The 25262-nt window shown below is 28.4% G+C and overlaps 10 protein-coding genes across 10 annotated transcripts; 6 read left to right on the top strand and 4 right to left on the bottom strand.

Moving 5' to 3' along the window:
• Nucleotides 1-129: 129 nt before the first annotated feature.
• On the top strand, nucleotides 130-2553 carry cubi_02004 (uncharacterized protein; the record flags this gene model as incomplete). The annotated part of the gene is made up of 1 exon (XM_029019016.1): nucleotides 130-2553. One exon carries the CDS (start codon nucleotides 130-132, stop codon nucleotides 2551-2553), a length of 2424 nt encoding a protein of 807 aa, XP_028876490.1.
• Nucleotides 2554-2987: 434 nt separating this feature from the next.
• On the bottom strand, nucleotides 2988-3464 carry cubi_02003 (uncharacterized protein; the record flags this gene model as incomplete). The annotated part of the gene is made up of 1 exon (XM_029019015.1): nucleotides 2988-3464. One exon carries the CDS (start codon nucleotides 3462-3464, stop codon nucleotides 2988-2990), a length of 477 nt encoding a protein of 158 aa, XP_028876489.1.
• Nucleotides 3465-4748: 1284 nt separating this feature from the next.
• On the top strand, nucleotides 4749-7145 carry cubi_02002 (protein kinase; the record flags this gene model as incomplete). The annotated part of the gene is made up of 1 exon (XM_029019014.1): nucleotides 4749-7145. One exon carries the CDS (start codon nucleotides 4749-4751, stop codon nucleotides 7143-7145), a length of 2397 nt encoding a protein of 798 aa, XP_028876488.1.
• Nucleotides 7146-7772: 627 nt separating this feature from the next.
• cubi_02001 (uncharacterized protein) lies at nucleotides 7773-9623 on the top strand (the record flags this gene model as incomplete). Its single annotated transcript, XM_029019013.1, has 1 exon — nucleotides 7773-9623. One exon carries the CDS (start codon nucleotides 7773-7775, stop codon nucleotides 9621-9623), a length of 1851 nt encoding a protein of 616 aa, XP_028876487.1.
• A 195-nt stretch (nucleotides 9624-9818) lies between these two features.
• cubi_02000 (uncharacterized protein) lies at nucleotides 9819-10796 on the bottom strand (the record flags this gene model as incomplete). The annotated part of the gene is made up of 1 exon (XM_029019012.1): nucleotides 9819-10796. The coding sequence occupies one exon, from the start codon at nucleotides 10794-10796 to the stop codon at nucleotides 9819-9821; it is 978 nt and encodes a 325-aa protein (XP_028876486.1).
• Nucleotides 10797-11314: 518 nt separating this feature from the next.
• On the top strand, nucleotides 11315-12820 carry cubi_01999 (RNA methylase; the record flags this gene model as incomplete). Its single annotated transcript, XM_029019011.1, has 1 exon — nucleotides 11315-12820. The coding sequence occupies one exon, from the start codon at nucleotides 11315-11317 to the stop codon at nucleotides 12818-12820; it is 1506 nt and encodes a 501-aa protein (XP_028876485.1).
• Nucleotides 12821-13082: 262 nt separating this feature from the next.
• Nucleotides 13083-16226, bottom strand: cubi_01998 (WD40 repeat-containing protein; the record flags this gene model as incomplete). The annotated part of the gene is made up of 1 exon (XM_029019010.1): nucleotides 13083-16226. The coding sequence occupies one exon, from the start codon at nucleotides 16224-16226 to the stop codon at nucleotides 13083-13085; it is 3144 nt and encodes a 1047-aa protein (XP_028876484.1).
• A 196-nt stretch (nucleotides 16227-16422) lies between these two features.
• cubi_01997 (thymidine kinase) lies at nucleotides 16423-17010 on the bottom strand (the record flags this gene model as incomplete). The annotated part of the gene is made up of 1 exon (XM_029019009.1): nucleotides 16423-17010. One exon carries the CDS (start codon nucleotides 17008-17010, stop codon nucleotides 16423-16425), a length of 588 nt encoding a protein of 195 aa, XP_028876483.1.
• A 370-nt stretch (nucleotides 17011-17380) lies between these two features.
• cubi_01996 (uncharacterized protein) lies at nucleotides 17381-22126 on the top strand (the record flags this gene model as incomplete). The annotated part of the gene is made up of 1 exon (XM_029019008.1): nucleotides 17381-22126. The coding sequence occupies one exon, from the start codon at nucleotides 17381-17383 to the stop codon at nucleotides 22124-22126; it is 4746 nt and encodes a 1581-aa protein (XP_028876482.1).
• An 814-nt stretch (nucleotides 22127-22940) lies between these two features.
• cubi_01995 (TSP1 domain-containing protein) lies at nucleotides 22941-24896 on the top strand (the record flags this gene model as incomplete). The annotated part of the gene is made up of 1 exon (XM_029019007.1): nucleotides 22941-24896. The coding sequence occupies one exon, from the start codon at nucleotides 22941-22943 to the stop codon at nucleotides 24894-24896; it is 1956 nt and encodes a 651-aa protein (XP_028876481.1).
• Between the last annotated feature and the right edge of the window lie 366 nt (nucleotides 24897-25262).

Raw genomic sequence — 25262 nt, 5'->3', positions numbered from 1 at the left:
ACCCCACATTATATTTTTGTGTCTCAAATTCACTACAGGAAATATTTCAGTTGGAAATAAAGACTAAATAGTTCTACAAAACTGATCTTAAAGAAACATTCGAGAATTGATAACTAATAATTCAGAAGAATGGCTATATCAGAAGACGTGGACACCAGACTTTCCCTTATTACAGCTTTTCACGGCTGTTGGGTTTGTAAAGATGCTAATATCACAAAGGTACAGAATCAGATACTGTCTTTCTGCAGTGGATACCGATCCATTGGTGAAAATAGGGTACCATTCAACTTTACTTTGTCTCATAATGCCTCAGGACAAATTTCAGACATTGATGGACCATTAGACGACCAGTCTCATCCAGCATCAATGGGAACTCCTTTAGTGGAGTTCTATAAATCGAATTACCTCTTCTCATTCTATGAAGACATTGATTACGAGACAAGTCAAATAAACGGTGCTAGAATGGTTATCTCCTCTTTAAATACAGCATCCTTGACACCTTTTAGTGCAGCTTCTAACTTTGATATATGTACAAATATGACTCACGGAAAAATCCTAAATGTAGAACCAGATGGCTCTTTTGACGCTGGTTTGACATGGAAAAATGCCTATTACATAGCAGAACCAATCATCAAACGTCCCAAGTGGACAGATAAGATGAAAGATCCGTCCTCTGCGACTCAATGGACGGTCTCTGACTATGGTAATCAGAATCTCTACGTACCTGATTGGGGAGAACGTGTTTCAGACTTTACTAATCCACGTGTATATGCTTGGAGCTTCGATATGCCAAACTCTATCAATTCTGAACCATTTGAACTAGATTTCAGTTTTCGTAAAACTCATTCAGTCTTTTCTCTAAGACTCCTTCCAAACGAAATGGCTCTGGTTGTCAATGCTCTTGAAAATGACCCTGTAAAGCTCGGTTATTCTTATTGCCTTGCACGCCCATCCAAGATAATTCTTTGTAATATGACTCCTTCTGAGCCTGTGGGATCTTATCGTCTTAAAACTGCATCCGAGATTACTATTTCTCCCCCAGATGAATATGTTAGAGGGGTACAGGTCATTGTTACAAAGGCTGATTCTCTAATTAATAAATGTACTGTATTGTATTTTTCGATACCTTCTAATCAGCGTAATATACCTCATTGGTCCTCTATGCAGCTTTGCGCTCAAGATCTCGTACTTAATGGTTTATCTTGGGCTCCAGCTGGGGAAAGAAGGATTTGTGTCCCAACCCAAAATGAACCTGCTCCAGCAAATGATCCTCTCAAGTTTAAAGGATTTTCTGGACTTTTTGGTTCCTCTATTTTCAAACTCATTCCTCTTAATGGCTCGGATTGGGTGTTTACTTCGACATATCTTGGCAGCCGAGTAGTTCCAGTTGCTATTAATGTTTCTACTAAACAAGTGTGTAGAATTGATTTGGCAGTAATGGGTGACTCGTATGAAGGTGATCTGGAGATTCTTTCTGTAAGCTTTGGGCCTAATAACGCAACAGTTTTCGCTACTCTAAACCTGGTTTCTCCAACAATGCCATCTTTGGTAATGATTGTACAGATGAGTATGAATCCAACACGTAATATTATTAGTGCTCAAATCATTAAATCTGTGAGCTCTTTTGGAAGGAATTCAGAGGCTTTTGCTTCATCTCTTGTAAAAAAGGCCCCGGAAGCTCCATTGTTCAACAATACATTCAAACTTGCGAGAGTTTTAGACCAGATTGAATTCTTTACATTCAGGGACAAGCATTTAGTGATTAGAAACAAGACTCAATCTACGCCTACTACAAAGAAGAGTCCACTTCTATTGTTTCTTCATGGAGGCCCACACTCACTAACAACATCAAACTATAACTTCTTCTTTACTTTCTTGGTTAGTATTGGTTACACAATACTCGCTCCAAATTTCACAGGATCTGTTGGCTTTGGAGATGATTACACAAGATCTCTTATTGGTCACAATTTTGAAACTGATATTAAGGAAATTATCTATCTTGCAGATACAATTAGATGTATTGAAGAATTAAATATAGATCCAAAAAAATGTTTTGCATATGGTGGGTCATATGGAGGAGCCTTGATCTATTCAATTATCACAAGTTATCCTGGATACCTTACATGCGCTGCAGTAACTAATGGTTTTGCTAATACGATATCTTTAATTGCAACATCTGATATTCCTGACTACGTGTTTTCTGAGTTTATTCCAGAGACTTCACAATCTGAAGATAATAGAATTACTATACTTAGAGACAACGAAACTTTGATTAAGTTACATTCCAAATCTCCAATATCTTTGGTAGATAAAGTTACTACTCCATTACTAATAGCTGTTGGAGGTGATGATAGGAGAGTACCAGATACACAATCTATTGAGTTTTATAGGGCCCTAAAAAAGTTTGGCAAGAAAGACGTAAAAATGCTTTACTATCCTGACTCAGACCATTCTATCCGTGTTACCAATGAACCTTTTGACTTGTATTTGAATGTAGCAAATTGGTTCGGCCTTCATTCTGGAATTCCCTTTGTTTTTCATGGAGACCTATAAGAATTGAAGGAGTTTTCAGATGTTTGTTTTTATTCTGAAAATATATTGCTATATATTGGTCTCTGTTCTTTTTAATTGAATGATATCACATTCAATTTGTTTGGGGTAAATTAGATTTGAATTTTTTGATGTTTTTTTTTTAAAATAAGGATTTAATTATAATGAAGATTAAATAAAATCGGGGGAGAATTTGTATTTCTTAGATAAGCTATCAATACGAATAATTCTGGTTTTGTATTAAATAAGTATTTCTATTAAGAAGAGAAATCTAAAGGTTCTCAAGTATGATTTAAAATGACAATATATACTTGAGAATTACGTTTTTGATAATATTTGTAATAAAAAGGATTGGAAATCTTTTTTTTTGTGTTATTTGATGATCAACATTGGCATTTATTAGTCCAAATGTTTCTTTTTATTGCAATATTGAATATTTAAAGTAAAGGAAAGCAATGAATCTCGGAAAATTCGTCTCCAATTTGCCAAAGACAATTGAAATAATTGTTTATCATGTAGTTGTTGTATTTGTTTTGATTGAAATTATTGAGTGTGTTGCTTTTAATATTGTTTTTGAAACTTTTTTTTGTATTTTTCTTGTTTTTCTGTCCAAAAATGTCATTAATTGGTGGATATACAGGATTAAAGATTTCGTAATAATCTTGGTCTATAAAAAATACAGTGCTTTCTGTAGTATTTGGAACGTTTTTTAGGTTAGTGCCAATACTTTGTTGGTTTGATTTTTGTTTTTCGAGTTTCTTGAAATTTTTTTCATAGCATAATGAGTCACTATTTACAGTTGAAATAGTATTATTGAAATCACATGATTTAATCTCAAATAACTTTATCATATCCTTAACGGAATAATTAGTATTTGAATAGTTAACTGGGGTTTCAAACTGAATATTTACCATAATTTAAACTTTGAGATATTTTTCTATAAATTAATATAAAAATGAATAAAGTGAGAGGACAGGAAAATCATGAATGACAGAAAATTTAATCATTTTTATAAGCGCAAAAAAATCACTATTTGAATATATTTGGTTTGTATTTTATGAGTTTTTAATAATTTTCCTACCATGATAGTTTGAATATATACCGTTTTTCAATTTACGATTATGAAAAAATACGAGTTTAAAAGGGAGGGAAAAGTGAAAATTAAAAAAAGATAAAGAATAATTTAAAATTTGTCCCACATATATTGAGGCATGTACAGTTATAATTGACATGAAAATTACTTAATTAATTATATGTGATTAAAACAATTAGTAATTATTGATATGTTTTCAAAAGTTAAATTTAAGTTGAATAATTTTTAAATTAAATGGTTGAAATAGTTTGGTGAGTTGTTTTAGGTAAGAAATTAAAGTATTTTAGTAACTTTAAGATTCTAAATATATTAATAATAGCGAAAAAAAATGAACAATTTTACTTTAAAAAATTGATTTAGTTTGATAATTATGATGAATTAATTAAAAATACTATTCACAAAAAATATCTATGTATTTTATTAGATTAATGTATATTTATATATTCTTATTTAATCTATTTTTGTTTGTATCTGAATACTTGTATTAATGTCACTAAATACCGGTGTGTGGAATTTCCACAAAAGTGCATGTTTTTGGCGCCTTTACATGTAAGTGCACTTTGACGGTACAAAAAGAAAGCAAAGCAGAATTGATTTTACTCAAATTCGAGATATAAAAAAAAGTGGTAAATAAGAGAAGTCATGTGACAGGTTATATATATTTACAAATGAGATATAATAAATTATTAATATTGTAATTAATTCATAGAATAAAGTATTAAAAAATTGTAAAATGAGAAGGTATTTGGTGGAGAGATTAAAATATTAAGGCTAAAAGGAAGGATAAATTACATCAATAATAAAAGAAATTAATACTAGTAATAAAAGTAATTGAAAAAAATAATAACCGAATTTTAAGGTAAAGTTTGGCTGGAAAACGTCTTTGAGGAACAGTAGTAATACTAATAGCACTAAAGGTGGGGATAGCTAGCAAAATTAACTTGTAAACATTATAATATATTTTTTTCACCAGTTGATAAGCATAACTAAAGTTTAATTGGAATATAAGGTGGGATTGGGTTGAAGGAAAAAGAAAGATAGAATAATGTATTTAGAGTAAAATAAGAATATTCCAGTTAGTACTTGAAAGGGAAAAAGAAAAAGAATGAAAGGATTTTCGAAAGAAGAGGTACAAAAGCCCTTTACAAATAGACAAGTTATTGACATTAAGTCAAGGAGTGATAACGGTGGAAGGTTTTACAGGAACAATGCAGAAATTGGGTATGAAAGTGGGATTTGGTCAAAGTTCGTTGGATTAATGAAAAATTCACTAAATATTTCAATTTTAAACAAATCTTCGAATCAGTTAAATAAATTAACGGATAATATGAATTCGAAGAATCATTTAAAAGAAATTATTATGAAGAAGAGTATAGAAAAATTTACAGATAAACAAACAAAAGTGGGAGGAGGGTTAAGAGAGCAGAAAGAACTTAATATTGGACTCAAATCAAAAGTGGAAAAGAGTTCAGTTTCTCCAAAGAGTACGAAGATATCTCCGAGTTTGTCTCCCCTTGTTTCTTTTCCTTATTCAACTTCATCACCTTCCTCATCCTGTTCACCCTGTTCATTTTCATCTCCTTCGAGTTTGAATGAAAATATTGGAATTTCATTTGCAGAGCAAATATTAAATTACAATTCAAATGAATATTCTAAAGTTATTAGTGGACAAGCACCAGTTACTCCAACTACATTAGATGGGAGTTCTACAACTACATCCCCAGCATTCACAAACTTGCATTTTCCAAGCCCTTCTAATAATAACGGATCTACAAAGTATGAGACTCCAAATTATAGAGAAATTGACTCTTCGGAAAAATCTGTCTCTTCAAATTTGAAAGATGAATATTTTTCAAATAAGAAGAACCACGCAGTGGACTTCTCGGCAGATGATAATCATTTAAATTATATTATGGAAAGAATTAATCAAGGGGTTTTGACAGATTTCAATGACAAATCTATAGCAAAATTAGATATTCCTCTAATCAACCATTATAACTCACATGATTTAATTCCAGAAGCAAGCAGTTATTTTGATGGAAATAATAAAAGGTTATCTAATAACAAAGGAAATTTATTAGGGAGAGGATTGACTAGTTTGACAAAACATTCATCATCTGTGTCTTATTCTCCATCATCTTTAATATCAGGAAAAAATGATAAAGTATGCTACACATGGAAAGAAGCAAAACATCTTATAAGTAAATTAAAAAGCTCCAGTAAACTGTACAAATTTAATGGAGTCCCATTTTCTGACTGGGTCCACGAGAAAATACCAACTTTGGGAGCTTCTCCAACAAGTTGTAGAGTTCAGGAAATGTTCAAATCCAGAATTTACTTTGAAAAAGATAACAACGAAATTTATGTTACTTTATTTATAAAAAAAGTTCCAAGAAACATTTGGTCTAAGCAGTGGGAGATGCACGAGATTTGGGATGGTGATTATGTTACTGATGGGGAAGACTTTGTTATGGAGGCTGCAGCTCTAGCTTTCTTACAAAATCATAGTGTTGGAATTGCTCCAAAGTTATATGCTATCTTGGAACATTGTGAAAAAATTGATCATAAAGAAAACAAAATCTCATATAAAAACATTTCTAATAAAAGCCCTTGTGATTATTTGCTTTCCAAAGATACTACACATATTATTCTTGTTTCAGAGTACTACGGTGAGGATTTGTTAGATTATTTGGATAAATGTGAAAAGAAAAACAGAAATTTAACAGATAAAGAAAAAAAAGATTTACAATATAAATTGGTACTAGCGCTAAATAATTTACATTCAAAGGGATTATGTCATCTTGATTTCACTCCTGAAAATATTTTAATTGGTTCAAATGGTATTAATATTTGTGATTTTGCAAAATCTACTCCTATCATTACAAAGAATCCCAGACATACTCATTACTCAAGAAAAAGTCCAAAGAATCATTTATCTGAAAATTTTAACTCCAATAACGCTAGTTTTAACTTTATTAATCCTCCTCCCGAAGCTTACTATGAGTTTGAGAGTTGCGAACCAACTGTAGGCAAAGGAGCCTATATGCCTCCAGAATGTTGGAAAATCTTTTGGAAATTAGAAGAAAACAAAATTCAATTTCCCCTTGAAGAGTTAATGGATGTGGATACATATAATCAAAGAAATAATTATCCATATTTAAGTGAGTTTTCCAAAATTCATAATAAAAGTCCAATTAAATGCCAGGATAGGTCTATGTTTTATTTTAATGCAAGAATTGCTGATATATATATGCTTGGAATTATAATGTTTTGGATCTGGTCAGATGGTGGGATTTGGAAATATTCAGACACTAGACAAGATCACAGGTATCAAAACTTGGTGTTTTCTGATATTAATTTTGATGTCTTTCGGGAATGTAGGAATTGGAATAAGCAATTAAAATCATTATTAAAGAAAATGTTAGAGCCTGATCCTAAAAAAAGGATCACAATGAGTGAGATTCTGTCTGACCCATGGTGGAGGTGCCCTTTAGATTCATAAAAATGAGGGAATATTTTTAAATAATGTATGGCCATTTTTTTTATTTCAAAATTAAGTAATTAAATGGGTAACTTAATAATAAAGAGACGAATTTAATGCAATCAAAAGAATTTTATTCATTCTTGAATCTAAAATTTACTCATCTCAAATCTGCTAAAAAATACTAAATTGTTTTACACACAGTAATATAGCTTTTGGTTATATATTTGTATTAATGGAGATTTTCATGTTAGTTTCACAGAAAATTATCCGAAAATTGTTTTATAAATATATGTGAAAAAACAAATAAAAACACATTTTATGGTATAAAGATAATGCCTTTAGAAAAAATTTGTCTTTTTTGATCCCATTCTAGTCAAATTATATCAGTTATTAAAATATTTAAATGTAGGGATGGCGGGCTCAGAATGTTATTACCGGGTACCAAGTATTATGAGTCGTGATTAAACAAAGGAAGAAAATTTAATTTTTTAAACGGAAAAGAGTATATAGTAAGCAAGTAGTCAAAAGTTTTCAAGACTATAAAATAGAAGAGCCTTAATTTGAGCTTAACCTTTAAGAAAAAAGATTAAAAATACTAAGAAGCATTTATAAGTAAATTAAGGAAGACTAGGAAATAAACAAATAATGGAGAATCCACAAAATATTGTCAAGTATGTATTTAATGAAGCAATTAAACAATTATTTCCAGAGTTTGATAAGGAAGCAATCGTAGCAATATCAAATCCAAACTTTGGGGATTATCAATGTAATAGCTGTATGAATATTTTCTCTCAATTTAAAGGTCAATTAGAGGGAGTAAAAAGCCCAAGAGATATTGGAATGAAAGTAAAAGAGTATATTGAAAAAAAAGTTGATTTATCTATATATTTTAAATCCATAGAGGTGGCACCACAAGGATTTATTACTGTAAAACTATCTGATGAATTTATTTATAATAAATTGTCTATACTACAGGAAATGGATGAAGTAAAGGTAATTTCAACAATGAAATATCACTGTAAGAATGGAAGGAAGAATCCAAAAGTAGTCATTGATTTTTCATCACCAAATATTGCAAAAGAAATGCATGTAGGGCATTTGAGATCTACAATCATTGGTGATACAATATCTAGGATTTTGGAATACTTGGAATTTGAGGTTTTAAGAATTAATCATGTTGGAGATTGGGGTACTCAATTTGGGATGCTTATTGAATATTTAAGAGAGGAATATCCTAACTTTGTCGAAAATTTGCCAGAAATCTCAGATTTGCAAGAATTTTATAAGAACTCAAAGAAAAGATTTGATACTGATCCACAATTTAAGTTAAGGAGTCAACAAAATGTTGTTAAGTTACAAGGAGGTGACCAGGATGCCTTAATTGCCTGGAAAAAGATTTGTGAAGTTAGTCGTATTGAATTTCAGAAAATATATGACAGGCTTAACATCCGCCTTGAAGAATATGGTGAAAGCTATTACAATGATATGATTCCTGGAGTAGTTAAAATGTTGGATGAGAAAGGAATCCTTAAATTAGATGAAGGAGCTCAGTGTGTTTATACTAAGGTTAATGAAATACCTTTAATGGCAGTTAAAAGTGATGGAGGGTATGGGTATGATTCAACAGATTTGGCCTCAATTCATTACAGATTAAAGACTTTAGATGCTGATTGGGTTATTTATACTACCGATGTAGGCCAAGAGGAACACTTTTTAAAACTTTTCGATGTTGCTGAGACTATGGGATGGCATAATCCTCCAAATACAAGGCTATTTTTCATAGGATTTGGGGTTATACAAGGAGAAGATGGAAAAAAGTTTAAAACAAGAAGTGGAGATGTTGTCAAACTAACTGAACTTATTGATGAAGGTGTTTCTAGAGCAAGAAAAGAGTTAGTAGAAAGGAGGAACCAAAGAAGGTCTGAGCAAGAATCTACATCCAATACAGAAATTGACATTTGCAATCAGGATCTTGATGATTCCAACTTAGATTTAATGGCAAGTACTATTGGGCATGCTGCTATTAAGTACTTTGACTTGAAGCAAAACAGATTGACTAATTATAAGTTTTCTTTTGATAGAATGTTGGATCCCAAAGGTAATACAGCAGTTTACTTACTATATGCATATGCAAGAATTTGTGCAATCTTTAGAAAAGTTGAGTTCATTCAATCTGATGATAATGCGATAATAAAACAAAAGGTTTTGCAATTTAAAGTAAAAATGACTAATAATATTGAAAGAGGACTAGCTATTCAGATTATTAGATTCCCAGAAGTTTTTGATGGGATTTTGAATGATTTCTTTCCAAACAGACTTACAGATTACTGCTATGAGTTATCTGAGATCTTTGCCCAATTTTACACTGAATGCAGAATTATTGGATTAGAAGACCAAGAGCTTGAACAAAGCAGACTTTTGCTTTGTTTCTTGACTAAGCAAATCCTTTTTAAAGGACTTAACTTGTTGGGAATTGAAACTTTGGAAAAGATCTAATTCTGTATCTAATAAAAAAGATAATCAACCTATTAATTCACAGGATTAATATAACTTCAAAATAACACTATTAATAATAATTTAGCAAATTTTATCATATTTGGAAATGCTTTAAAGTCTAAGGTTATGTATATAATCAAAGAGTGAGAATAAATATATATAAAATTAGGTATTTGAATTTCAAAAGGTAGCTTTCTAATCAGAGTCTGAAAAAATAACATGACTGTTAGATGGTTTAACCTTTGTTTTAGTTTCTGATTCAGATTTTAAATAGTTATTAAAGTTTGATTTAGCATTTTCCTGCTTTTCAGACATATTTTTTTTGAAATTATTGCTCTTTCTTGCTTTAAAGTCTGATTTATTGCTCTTTTTATTTCCTCCAATACTATATTCAATCTTTTTAATATCTCTATTTAAAGTATTAGAATGTTTGTCCAAATTATTGACATATTCTAGATCACCCTCTTGAACAAGAAATGAGTCTTTTATTGACAAGTTACTACTTTCTGAAGTTTTAACTTTCTTTCTTCTAAGCTCTTCCTTAAGTTCTTGAATATCATTAATGTATTGGTTTCTTCTTTCAAGAGTTTCAGCATCTAATTCTGTATTTGAAAATAAAGGAATATATTTCCTTCCTTTAAAAAATGGTAGTAACCTAATATAATCTTCATATCTTTTATAAATTGCTATTTCTGATTTAATTTTAAAAACTTTATCTTTAAATGTGTCATTTTCTGAAAGAGTTAAATCCAATAAATATCTTGGATTATTTATATTAACAACTTCATTAGTCTCAATTTCTGATTCAGTGCCAGAATTATTCTCATCTTCTTCAATTTGTTGATTTCCATATTCTTTCACTTTATTTTTTAGAGTTTCAACCAAAAGTTTTTGGAGCTGATTAATTTTTCTCTTAACTTTAACAAGTTCAACAAATCTCATAGTCTTTTGTTTGTTTTTCTTATATTGTAAGTATTTATTAAGTTTCTTTTTGTACGAGCTTTTATTCTTAGAAATGGTATTTTTTAAAGCTTTTATTTCATCCTCAAGTTCCGTCTTCTTTTCCTGTGAAATCTGAAACTTCTGATTATCCAAAAGTCTTTTAATATCTCTAATTCTCTTTCCAGCACTTCTGGTCTTTTTATTTTTAATTTCTTTGTCGGATTCTCCCATTATTTCTGTCTTGCTTTTTCAATAAATTATGAGTTCTAGCTAACCAATAAAACTAAAGTATACATATATTATTTATAGTCTTTTAATTATAATAATAACCAAAAAAAGAAAATAGACCTTAAAATCTGCAATACTCTGTTCAAGCAAATTTAACTAGTGAATTATTAACCTTATCTATTCCAGTATCTTCTTTTAAATAGTTAAAATCAAAAAATGGTTGGTTTTGAAACTGGAAATTAAAGAGCTGGGATATAAATCAAAATTAAATCTCTTTAAAACTCCTCCAACACTACCAAGTCTTCCAATAGTTAATATAATCAAAGTTTCTCTATCAAAAATCTATAATCTTCTTTTCTTAGTTAAATTCTGACATATAATTGTCAATTTAAAAATTAAGATAGCCCGCCCAAACTAAAAAATGCTATACCGGTGAAAACTAATAAAAAAATCAAAGTGGAAAATAGATCACAAAGCTAAAAATAAAGGAATAGTAGATCTAGTAATAAAAGAAAGTCTGTATGCCGTTGTATTTGGTTTGGTTTGTTTTACACCCAGACTATCATGAATTTAGACTCCAAGAATTGGAGTCTTTGGCTGGCTGTTTTGGAATAGAAAAGAACAAGCTTTGGGTGAGTAACCTACCTAATTATGTTTCTTGGAAAGGTAACGAATATAATAGACCTTTAGCAAATGACCATAGTAACTCCTTTGCATGGGTTTACCTGCCGAAAGAAGATATTGCTTTACGTATTTTAGAAAGAAGTGTTTTGGTGAGAGGGTTTATGGAAGTTTGGGCAAGTGGACCAGATCATGAAAAAGTTAAACAAATACTCAAACAGGATGAGCATGTTAAGAGTGAATTTCTCAGAAATTATATACATGATAATGTGGATTTTTCTTGGAAAGTAAGAAGTATTGGAAAGAAATTATCTAGACCTGAACAGGTTTCAAGAATGAATGATTATGGATTCTTATTTAAAGGCACTGAAAAGGTGAATTTAAAGGAACCCTCTCTAAGTTTGGGTATTTTTGAGGATTGGAGATGTATCAACTGGGAGGATGAACACTCAAAAGAGGGGATTTCTAAAGAAGAAATTTCTAAGGTTAAATCTGACTTAAAGAGAGTCTATCTTGGAAGAATAATAGGATTTCAAAGCTGTAATGATCTTGAAGACAAATCCCTATGGTGGCTTAAATATACTTTAAACAAAAGGCCAATTTTAGGTCCAACTACTATGGATAATGAACTGGCTTTTATAATGTGTAATATTGCCCAAGTTAAAAAGAATGACGTGGTTTTTGATCCTTTCTGTGGAACTGGTGGTATTCTTATATCAGCTTCTCATTTTGGAGCTACTTGTTTTGGATCTGATCTTGATCTTAGAGTAATTAATGGTTGGTTCTGTTCTTATGTCAACCCACATATGATTAAAAATAATACTATAAAGGAAGATCATCCCAGGTCAATTTATTCAAATTTTGACTATTACAAGCTCCAAAGACCTGGTATAATTAGAATGGACATTTCTCAGAATTCCATTAGACGTTCCTGGATAGATGCTATAGTGTGTGATCCTCCTTATGGCATCAGAGCTACTTCTAGAACAACTAATTCTAATCAGAACCAAATTAATGAACAGAGAGAAGATTCCAGTTATTCAGGTAATAACTATATTCACAGCTTTATTCAGGATTACAATTACAGAAAAAAAACATCTTCCTACTCTACTCCTGACATGTCAAATACTCATCCATCTGTAGGAAAGAACAATTTTGGTTCTCTTCAGCCAATTGATGATATGATTTTTGATTTGTTATCTTTTGCATCCAAAACTTTGGTAAATGATGGACATCTAGTCTTTCTCCTACCTCTCCTTGCCTCAGATGCTAATATTGTAATCTCCAATCTAATAGATGCCTGGAAACACATATTTTCCATAGACTTTCCTTACATGCAAACACTTGGAGGAGGGTTAGGGAGATTGTTAGTACATATGAAACTGTTGAAAAAAAAAGAAAAATAATCTAAAGTTCATTATGTGTCTAAAAAAATATTTAATTAAGTAGATATTCCTAGCAAAATGTAGGATGGTAGAAAAAAAAGAAAAATGGCTTTTTTAACTTTGAGAATTCACTAAGAAGATTGCAAGCTCAGTATGGTTTTGAAGCCTTTATTCTCGGATCTATTTATATCCTTTATTAGCATCTCATGAATATGATTATGTAAATCAACATTGAACTTTCTTCTTCTTAACTTATTATAGGTATATTAATATACTGTTTATATCATTTTCTTTCACTAAAAGTTGCCTTCTTTAACATTGACTGTAGTTTCTGAGTTTGTAAAGGCTTTAAAGATTCTGATATTAAGATCTCATTATTCATTTGGTCAAAGCTGTTCTTAGATGAAGATAACTGATATTCATCTAATTTATTAGTATCTTTGGAGTCAAATACCTGTACATAAGAGCTTTTGTGATGTTTACTATTAGTATTATGATCATTATCATGCTCACTTAAGCGTGACAAATTTGTAGAATTACTATTAAACAGAGTCCAAAATAGGTTTGATGGTGATGGACACATGCAGGTGTTCAAACTTTGAGATAAGTTTTTAAGGTTTTTCTTTCCAAAAGATAAAACTTCGGTACTGTTTTGCCTTAAACAATAAAGTGATGAAAATGATCTTACAGCTTGATCAATCACCAATCCTTTATTAGAAGAATCATTTGAATAAGAAATTATATTTTGAACAGTCTTTGAAACCTTTGATAAAGTAGAAACTACATGACTTTCTTTCTCATCTTTTATTTGATCATCTTTACTAGCTGTAAGGAACATCTTTTCAATGGATTCTTGGATATCCGTAATATCATGAGATTCATCAGTAAATCCTTTTATAGAAAGAGGAGTTTTTTCACTTGTCTCAGGCTGTACATTTATGTTATTTAGAACTTGTGAGACAATGTCAGATCTATCTAAAACTCCTACTTCTTGAATATAAACGTCACAGCTTGACAATAATAGCACTAAATATAAACAGATTTTAGAATTTTCAACTTTGGGTTGAATGATTGCATCTTTAATGGATGTTTTCTCCAGAAGATCAACTTCAATATCTTTTAAGCATGTAAGTTTAATTTCAGATCTTGATTTATTGGATTTGGATTTGATATTTTTTTCAAATTTGTATAGAGAGATCTTTCCTTTATTTTTATCTCTGATAATTGCAAATTGAAATGGGATTTCCTCCATAAGCTTATTATATTTACCAAAATTCTGGGTAGTAATAAGCTTAGAATCAAAGTTAAGATCTATATTTTGCTCAAGAATTAACTCCATAGAGGTAATGTTCCAAACAAAAAGCTTTTTAGAAAAAGTAGAAAGTGCTAATAAATAATACTCATTCATATGCATAATAGTAACCATCTGACTAATTTTATTACCTTTCAGAGATAAGTAGCCAAGATCACTTTCTAATAATACAGAGTGTTGTTTATTCCAGTTGTATATTATAATACCTTTAGAGGATGCTAAAAATAGCTTATTAAATTCATCACTAAAACATGTTGAATAGACTTCAATATCCGATTCTCCATGAATAATTGATGAATTTACCCATTCTTTAACTTCTTTTTTATAAACCCAACATTTAATTTCACGTTTAGAAGTAGTGGTTATAAAACATGTATTATTTGTCTCAGTTTCAAAATTGCTCTTATCCATAATATTATGATAATCATCAATATATGGATTTTCAGATTTTGCTTCTTCTATTGAAATAACCTGATCAGTATGTGCAATATGGTACTTAGATACCAATTCAAAATGAGTTCTTTCTTTGGAAATAAGAATTCTCCAGAACTTAAAGTTGTAAACCTTCTTTTGATTTTTCATATGATCAAATGTTTGACTCTCAATAGTAATAGCAAACTTTGCGTTTTTTGAATAGTAAGCATCAACCAAAAGAACTCTAGTTACATCATCCTGAACAAGTTTTGATGAAGAGATTCCTTCTCCAACTTTAGAAACATAACTTTCTTCAGGCTTACAAAAAATACTTGAATACCATAGATCCTTAATAAGATCATGAATATGAAGTTTAAATGGATGACCTATAATTGAAACCAAGAGTCTAGTAGGATTAAAAAAATAAGATGGTATAATTTTCATCTGTGGATAATCCATTACACTGCCTTTAATAATATTAAATGGAGTAGAAATCCCATAAATTGTGTTAATTATTTTATTGTGAACCAAATCTATAATTTTGATACTATTATCAGAACACACAATAGCTGCTATTAATGAAGGTATTGATTCAGAAGTTTGATGATAATCAGTATTCTGAGTATCATTCTGTACTCTTTCTTTTTTAAATGGTGTAATGGTATATATTGGAGCACCTAATCTAGGAATAAACTGCCTAGTACCGTTATTATTAGAATTCTTTAACTGATTTCTGCTGTGAATTAGATAGGAATCTGAAGAGAATGTCTGTCTCCATAAGACCAAAACTGCCTCTTCTCCGCCTGATAATATAACATCTGTACCAGGTATTATATTTAAACAAGTCAACTCATGTGAATGCCAATGTGAAATAGATGTTTTAACATTATATTTGTAAATCATCTTTTCAATATCAGAATTTTCAGAAATAGAAGGCGCATTTTCCCACATTTGAATACCTTCTTTAGAGGAAGATGGAGGAATAAACCAATAAGTTAATCTACCATAAGCATCACCAGTAGCAACAAACTGTTTATCTTCCGATATTATAAGCGATAAAATATACTCAGAATGTCTAAAGCGGATGATTTGATTAGGGTATTGAATATTCCAAATCAATAGAATATTTTTCCAAATAAAACAAAATATGGACTCATCAAAAGAGACTTGGAAACTTAAAGCTCCATATGAAAAATCTATCATTTTCTTTAGAAATTTCTGAGCAAATTTAGAGTCAGTCTTATTATTATCAGAATTCAATCTTGAAAATATATCTGAATTGACAATTTTGTAAAGTGAAACATTAGGATTAAGTACAGTATCTTCGCCTTTTGCTTCCCCTGTTAATAAATATATATTGTTCTTAGCAATCTTGAGATCCAAAATACATTGGGTAATTCTAAACTCCATTAAGGGTTTTTCCATATGGTTCAAAACATCATGTAAAGTAAATATTCGTATTAAACCATTAAAAGTAGTAGTAATGATTAATTCCTCCTTATGGTTAGATTTGATAACACCAAAACCCGTAATAACTTCTTTTGATGCAGAAAACTGGGATCTTGACTCTCCATTACCTAAAGTATCGTACACATTAATCTCATTATTTCTTCCCTTTGGGATTAGTAATAAATTTCCATTTTTACAAAATACTGGTGGTACTTTTAGAGAAAAGCATCCTCCTTTGTAACCTTTATTCATCTCTTCCCTTTTTTTTCCATAAAAGAGTTTTTATACCAGTCTAAAACAAGAGAAATAGAAGAATAATGCTATTTTATTAAATATATGTTTGAATAAATGTTTTCTCTTGCCTTTTTACCTTTACTTGGTCTGTCTAACTTTGACTCCTTTTTAGGCACTTTAAAAAGCGCCAAACGGGCGCCAAAATATGCCCGCCTTAAAGGCAATAATTTTCGTCACAAATAATATGGTGTTTTCTACAGACAGAGGTGTACATGGAATTGTCACCAATAAGAATTTGTTCACCTGTATGAAGGGGATTTCCATCTTTATCTACTCTGAGAGTCATAGTTGCTTTTTTGCTGCAGTGACAGATTGTTTTGATTTCACTTAGTTTATCGGCCCATGCTAGTAAATATTTACTTCCAGTGAACAATTCTCCTCGGAAATCAGTTCTCAAACCATAGCATAATACTGGGATATTTAGTTTATCAACTACCATGCATATTTCTCTCACTTGTAGTTTAGTTAGGAACTGACTTTCGTCTATTAAGGCACAGTCAACTTTTTTTTCATTGTGTTCTTTGTTTATGACATCAAAAATATTTGTAGTGGAATTGTATGTATGAGAATTCTCTGAGAGACCAATTCTGGAGCAAATTGATCCTTTTTTAAATCGATGATCATCAGCAAATGTAAAAAGAACAGTTCTCATTCCTCTTTCTTGGTAGTTGAAAGAGGACTGTAGAAGAAGTGTAGATTTTCCAGCATTCATTGCTGAGTAGTAAAAATATAATTTTGCCATTTTTTCTTAAATTATTTCGCTTTTTTTGAACAGTTATTCTCTATTGTTTTTAAAACAGTATATCCAACTTTAGTTTTTTCTTATCTTTTGTTTTCAAATTCTTATTTATTAGTGGAATTACTTGTTAATTATTTCAAATATGAATTTCCGGGAATTATCAATTTATTATAATAATTATTTTTAATCTTAGTTAAACCTTATTTTATTGTGTGAAATAGTTACCTATATATAGATATAAATTCGCCCGCCAAAAAAATTCATTTTCAGATACTTGAAATGAAATTAATATTATTTTATCTAAGTGGGGACTTGAGTGAAATATATATTGGTGATATGTTAATACCTTTTAGTTCAAATTTAATGAACAACTATGATTAGTAGTCTTGAAAATGGGCCTACTGAGGAGGATCTTGAGTTATTACTGGGGGGATGTAATAAGGAAGAACAATTATTATTTGTTGATTTGAGGGAAGAACCAGATGATTTTGAAGAAACTAATTACCAGGAAAATTTCAATAATTTGAATTCAGGTGACTATATAGAAAGGAATGATAATAAAAAAAATCAATATGAAGCTGGTAAATTGAGAAAACATAGAGCTAAGCCAAAAAAAACAAGGCCAAAGAGGAAGAGAAATCAATTTAAAGATAATTCTGATAGAATTTCAATAGATTCTGATGAATTTGTTGTACCAGATGATGAAATAATTCCACCTGACTGGGAATATAATTATGAAAAACCAATTGTGTGTCAAAATGTTACATTTTACAACAAAGTTGACAATATCTTAACTAGTAAATTTGAAAATGTTGGTAATTTTAACAATAATGGAAAGGAATGTAACTGTAGTGAAGACTTGGATGAAGATTTGGACGAAGATTTGATTAATAATCTGGTAATTAATAGAAGTGGATTAAAAACCAAAAAATATCAGATTAAAATGAGTGGAATTGACATTGATAAAGATTATATTGATGATAAAGATAACACTGCCTTAATTGTTGAGAGCCACATGGTGAAGGATAATCTTGATGATGAAGAGCAGGTAATTTATGTAGATAAAAAATTGGATTCTTTTTTAAAGCAGACTGATCAAAGTAAAGTTATAAACAAAATTAAGAGTGATGATTCTGAATTAATTATTGATAAAAGCGACGATTTAATTATGAATACAGAAACTTTAAATTTTGGAATCTTGAATATTTACTTCAAAATAATGAGTATTTTTGAGGGATTTGAAAAGTATAATAAATCCCAAGATTACATAGAAAACTCTTTAAACCTTGAAGAAAATGATATTTCCACTTTATTAATAATATTCAAGTCTATTGATATTGAGTTCAGCAACTTCAGCAATAATAAAAATAGTTGTAATAGTAACAATAATAGCAGTAGCAGTAGTGGTAACTTTGATTTAATTCAAATCTACCTGGATTTATTTTACAAGAATATTTTAAATTTGTTTAGTAAAGTTCAAAATTTTAATTCAGCTTTTTTAAAGGAGTTACATTTTGAAATGATTGGTTTTCTTGAATCAAAATATGAGGAAGTAATTAATTTAGACTCATCCAAACTCGATAATAAAGCGATATTTTTGTTTTTAAGGGTTATTGGACTTACTTTGTTTTTTGAGCATTTACTAATACGAAGTATAAAGATTGAAAAATCTTCAGAATCTAAGGTCCAAAACATGAATGAAATAGTTCCAGTTTTTTTTGGTAATGAGAATATTTTGAATAAAAATAATGTATCCAAGATTCTCAGACAAATTTTGAAAAAAATGTTGGATCATTTATTAGATTTGGCTTTAAAAGATAATTTGAAAGACAAAATGAATGATTTTCAATGCATTTTGATTTTAACTTTGTTTTTTAATTTTAAACTGAGTGGTGACTTAATTTTTACAATTATTTCAGAAAAATACCATAAAGAATCCAATTTAAATTCTGAAATCTTTCTCTTTTATTATTATGCAATGATTGTCTATAGTAATATAACCGATTTAAAATTTGATATTTCCAAATTATTTGCAAAATTTATTTTCGAGTTTAAAAATAAATCTTCCAGTAAAAAAGATTGCTTAAGCCACTATTACTTATTAAATGAGTATTTAAAAACAGTTAGTGTCTATCAAATTAACAATATTAATTGTGGAAATAAGTTTGAATCATTATTATACTGGCTGAGTGATTCAAATTTTCTTTATAATGTTAATAAAAAAAATGAAATGAACATTTTTTTGTCAATAATAAATGATAAAGAATCCAATTTAGAAATCTTCTACTCCAATATTCATTTAAGTTACTCAAAATTAAAGGAAATTTACCATAAAATAAGCTGTTTAGAAGGAAAATTTAAAAGGATATTATTCTTGGATTTTGGTCAAAATGATGATAGTACCTTTACAGAAATAACTGGTGGTATTATATTGCAAGATGATATTAAAAAAATTGATATATTCGAATTAACAGAAGAAATTTATTTTTATTTATTCAATTTATTAATAAATTTTATGAAAAATTCCAAAGAATTGAATTTACTTTTAAAGTTTATCCATATCCACTTTGATTTTGAAAAGGCTTCAAATATTTGCAAAAATGATATTACAATGCATTATTTGGTATACAATTCCTTATTTACGGCTTTATTAGCGAATTCTAAAAAATTTGAATTTGAAATTCCAATTTTAGATTTGTATGAAATTTATTTGGATGAAAATGATAAGATAAATAACTATCTTTTAACTGAAATGGTGTTAAATTGCAACAATACTGAAGATAATCATTTTATTAAGAAAATTCAATTGAATAAGAATTATAAATTGCTTATTCAAACTCTATTAGGTTCTTCTAAGTTTGGACCTCATTTTGAAATAAATTTCCATATTGATATAATTTATAATATTATTACTTTAATTGAATCTTTGGATGAAAAAAATTCAAAATTTGATTATCTAAGAGATATCAATAAGCTAAAGTTGAATGATTTACTTGGTTTTAATTCAAATAAAATTATCCCAAAAAATAATTTCAATAAATATTCATTAAATTCGAATGAATTATTTTTACATTCATTATTAATTAGTAAATTTAATTCAAATGCATTATTTACACACACAATTAACACCGGTACTAAATTATCACTTACACTTAAAAAAAATAATACATGTAAAATTCATGTGGATAATAATAATAATAGTAACAATAAATTACATAATATTGAAAATGAGTTAATTAAGGTAATGATATATTTTAAGATAATAATAGAAGAGATATTGGATATTTATTTTGATTCAATATATAAAATATCAGATGATAAATTAAATCAAAAAAATATTGATTTTATTGACGAAATTTTTAATTTAATAAACAATTTATCAATTTTTTTAGTTTGGAATTTGTTTGAGTTAAACGATTCAACAGTTTGTAATTTTTTAAGATATTTCTTCGGCTTGATCTCAGATAAATTATTATATTATACTAAATATTTTAAAAACAACAAAAATAATGGTGGACAAATTTGTGAATTGTTTATTTTCCATACTTTCAGAAATTTGGGAGAATTTATTTTAAAATTTTTCGATAAGTTTAATCAAAATATTACATTAAAATGCGAAATCTATTCATTTATGATTGTTTTGTATTTATTAATGTTTAATATTAAGCATTTTAGCTTGAAATATCATTACATAGAATATTTCAAATTGGAAAAGAAGGTATTTGAAAAAATTCAAATATTAAATAATAATGACATATTTGATATTTCTAAAATTAAGAGTAAAAAAAAAATTGTTGGAAAATTGAAGAATAATAATTTGATTAATTATTATATTAAAAAGAGAGTTTGTAATAATTTGAGCTCAATTTATAAATTGGTTGGAGTAATTAGTAATTTGTGGAAATCAAAAATTAAGACCATATTAGATTACATTGAATTTTACGATTCATCTGATAATGAATCTTTAAATTCTGAATCTAAAACATTTAATATTAACGGGTTGATATTAGAATTATATTTTTACTATTATATTTCTTATTTAGATAATGAAGTTTTGCAAATAATTAATAAGAAGGCCATCACCAATTCTATTAATTTATATTCCAGTAATAATATATTTGGGTTATTAATCAATTTTATCTTAAAAGGAATAAGTGAAAATCATATTAATAAAAATACTACAACTATGGAACTTATTTTGAATTGGAATCACATTAATAATTCGGTTAAGGGATATATAAACCAATTAAAAAATGATTTATTGATAAATATTTGGATTAATTATGATTTTATACAAATGATTATGATACCTAGTAGTTTCTCATGCAGATTCATTTATATGAGAATAAATTTCTGGGTTAATATTCTAAGTATTCCGCTTTCAAAAATGTTAATTAATTGCAATGAGGATTTTAATAATGTAAGAATTACTCTCGAATATCCATTAAAATATTTTAAAAAGCTAATAATATTGAAAGATATAGACGTTATTGAAGAAAATCTGGTAAATTTTTCAATAAACTTTATTATTGATTCTGTAAGATTAATTCATTTGTCTTACTTCAAAATCGTTTTAAAAATGTTGATTTCCAAAATTCAAAATACTGAAAAGTATCATTTAGAGCATGAAGAGTTGACTAAATTGATCTTAAATTTACTAAATTATATGACAGTAATATCTCAAAAAATAAAAATTGAATTTGATTCAAATCAAATAAATTCTAAATTTGAAATAGACGATAACATAAAATCTGATATTCTTGATATCATTTCTCTTATAATATCTTACCTAAATCAGGTATCCAAAGTGGTACATGATATTTTAATCAATAAAAAGGAGCTCATTCATAATTATTATAGCAATTCCTTTGATGGCAAGACATTTTATCAAATTAATTATGAATCATTAAAGAAAAAAACTGAATGGATTAACTATTTTATTTATTCTAGCAATTTAAATTATTCTAATAATTCCGAAAGTCAAGAAAAATATAATATACTTGAATATATTCTAAAAAATAGTGATAGATATTCTTTATCTGTTGAGTTTCAAAAACTTCCAAAAATTTTTCAATATATTAAAAAGAAAACTTCCAAAAGGATTACTTACAAATTTTAATCTTTAATCATTTCAATTTTTCGAAATGGTCATTTTCTAAAGTGAATAATCAAATATATGAAAGATATTTACCTTAAGTCTTAAATTATAAATAATTTATAAATAGTTTAATACAATGGAACATTTTTTAAAAATAATTCTAATTACACTTATAAATCTATTATTCTACATGCATTTATATTTGAGTATTATAATAATAATGACGTGTGAATCTGCCCGCTCAAAATTTAACAAAACAATATTTGTGAGTGGGGCAATAATAATAGCAATAATAATAATAATAATAATAATAAAGGATTACTTAAATTAATATATAATTGACTTTATTAATATTTTTAGAATTTATTTAAATTGCTTTTTTTAATGAATTTAAAATGTAATATGTGATTGTTCATTGTTTTTGACTGATTAGATTTACAAACTATTATTAGTCGAATTACTATATTTAAGTGAATTAGTGTTTAAGTATATATTAAAGAGAATATTTATTGTAAAAATAAATTATTAAAAAAAAAATGTTACCCCACACTAAATAAAAAGATACCGTGTAAACAGGAAATAAAAATTGGAATTAATGATTAAGAATAGTAAAATAGGTTTTTTTTTTAAAAAAAAAAATAAATAATAATGAAGTTAGGTTATTAATTAAATACTAATCTAGTAAGAGTTTTATTTATAATTTGGTATAAAGAAATAAATTTATAGTAAATAAAGAAAGCTAATAAATATTCATACAAGAAAATAATTTGAATTATTTACTAAGAAGAATAAATACTGATCATATTAAAAAGATAATTTTTCTATTTATTGTTTGATGAGTTCTAGACACTTTAGAAAGATTAGGATTCCAATAACAGTAAGCTATATATTACTTTTATTGTGGGTAATATTTACAGAAAATGCTTATGTTAAAGGTGATGAAGAGTTTTTATTGGGTAGGTCAGTATTGGATTTAGATAAGAAGAATACATGTGAATATTATGGAGAACAGGATGATATATTTTCTGATTCATTCCACTCAAGAATATGTATAGTTCCAGAAGATGGTTTACATGGAAATAGAGATCATAACCATAATCCACGAAAAGCATTTGTTACGAGTATTCCAAGTAATAAAGGAGTATTTAGTAATAAATTAAAGAGAAAGGAAGATCATTTGAGTTCTGTAATTACTGAAATGAGTGGTGAATCTATGAGAGATAAAAGAAAAAATGTGGATCTGGAAACTATGTTTGGGATAGGAAAAAATAATTACAGATTAACTAATAATGAAACCATTCAAAGCTCTAATTTAACTAGTTATGCAAGAACCCAATTAGTGAATTCAACAAATAACTATGCTTTATTTAAACAGGGACTTATGGAATATCAAAATAAAAAAATATTAAAATACTACTTATATGATGTATCTAATAAAAAATATTCAGATAGAATAGTCTATCCAGAAGACGTTTTATCTCCAAATTCTGCACTTAATTATTTGGGAAATTATCTTCAGGTTTATGAAATTACTAAAGTTTCCAACCCAACAGTAGTTTCATGGCCAAATAATCATATAGTTTTCGTGAATTCTCAGGTAAATGCTGATGGCTCATTCAAATTTGTAGTATATACTAGTTCAGGACAAATAGGATTTTTTTTTGAAATAGCTAGTGGGAGTTATAAAACAGGATGTGGAAGTTATTCTAGAATTGACAAAACTAATTTTGCTCATTCAGCAAATGCTTTAATTCAAGTTCAATTAATAAGAAGAAAATTTGGATTTAATGTATTTATTGATGGTGCTAGGAGAACAGAACTAGATATTATTGATTGCATTGCAAGTCCTCCAACTAAAGTTGAGGTAACTAGTGGAAATGGATCAAAAATATTTCCAAAAGTAGAAGATTGTAAAGTATCCCAATGGACAGATTGGTCAAATTGTTCAAAGACATGTTCAACAGGTTCAAAAACTAGATATCGTTCAGTAATTATGCCAAGTATGAATGGTGGATTATTATGCCCCAATTTACTTGATTCAACTTCTTGTAATGCTGATATTTCATGTTCGCCATGCCAATATTCAGATTGGGTAGCATGGAGTGAATGCTCAGTTACATGTGGATCAGGAACCAGTGTTAGGACAAGAAAGTTAATAACGGCAAACTATTTCGCTGAAAGCTGTATTGAAACATTTCAATTAAAAAATTGTAAAGGAGTTTCTTGTGCTACTGATTGTATTTTAACAGAGTGGTCAGATTGGAATGACTGTAGTACTACTTGTGGTGTTGGAAATCAAATTTCCACAAGATCTATAGTTCAACCAGAGGAAAATGGTGGAAGTTGCGACCATGAATTGAGTAGAATTCAAGAATGTAACATTTCAGTCTGTAAAAAGTCATGTGATCCTTCTCCTTGTTTGAATGGTGGCGTCTGCAGTGAACTTCCAATGTCAAATTTCGTATGCATATGCCCGCCATTTTATGGTGGAGAAACTTGTGATTCATTTGAATTTCCCTGGTGGTTTTATTATGTTTTGATTGTTTTAATAGTTCTGGTTATTGGAATAATTTATAAGACTCAATTTTCCAATATAATTACTCCAAATACAATGGATCCTTCTTATATAGGAGGAGGTGATTATGCTTTCAGTGAGGGCCCCGCTCCTCCACCTCCAACAACACAACCTCAATATTATCAAAACATGAATAACAACTATTACTATGGATATTATGGAAATGCTGATGAAAGTTATCTAGTAAACAACGATGAAGGAAACTGGATGTACTAATCAATTTACTCCATTTTTTTCATTCCATCAAAAAAATATATATTATTTATATTAATATAAGTTTTTTTTTTGTGGACAACATCATTGCATGCATGCAATGATTAGGCGGCAATCATAACCTGCCAAATTCAGAAATATCTGGATAAAATGCAATATATATTATTATAATTGGGAAAAAAACAATGAGTAGACTAGTAAATAGGGAGTTAAGTATTTTAGAGAAACATCGGTTGATTTAGTAGTTTTTAAAGTATCTATCTATATTACACGTTTTTATTGAGCTTTATGTTTAAGCAAGATTTAATAATAGTTTGAAATTAATATCAATTAAAAATCTATCATTTTAAATATGCTCTTTTTATTTGT

This window comes from Cryptosporidium ubiquitum (genome assembly GCF_001865345.1).
Source record: "Cryptosporidium ubiquitum isolate 39726 chromosome Unknown contig_12, whole genome shotgun sequence".
Taxonomy (NCBI): domain Eukaryota; phylum Apicomplexa; class Conoidasida; order Eucoccidiorida; family Cryptosporidiidae; genus Cryptosporidium; species Cryptosporidium ubiquitum.
The sequence above is the reverse complement of the archived record's forward strand: the minus strand, read 5'-3'. Positions and strand labels throughout refer to the sequence as shown.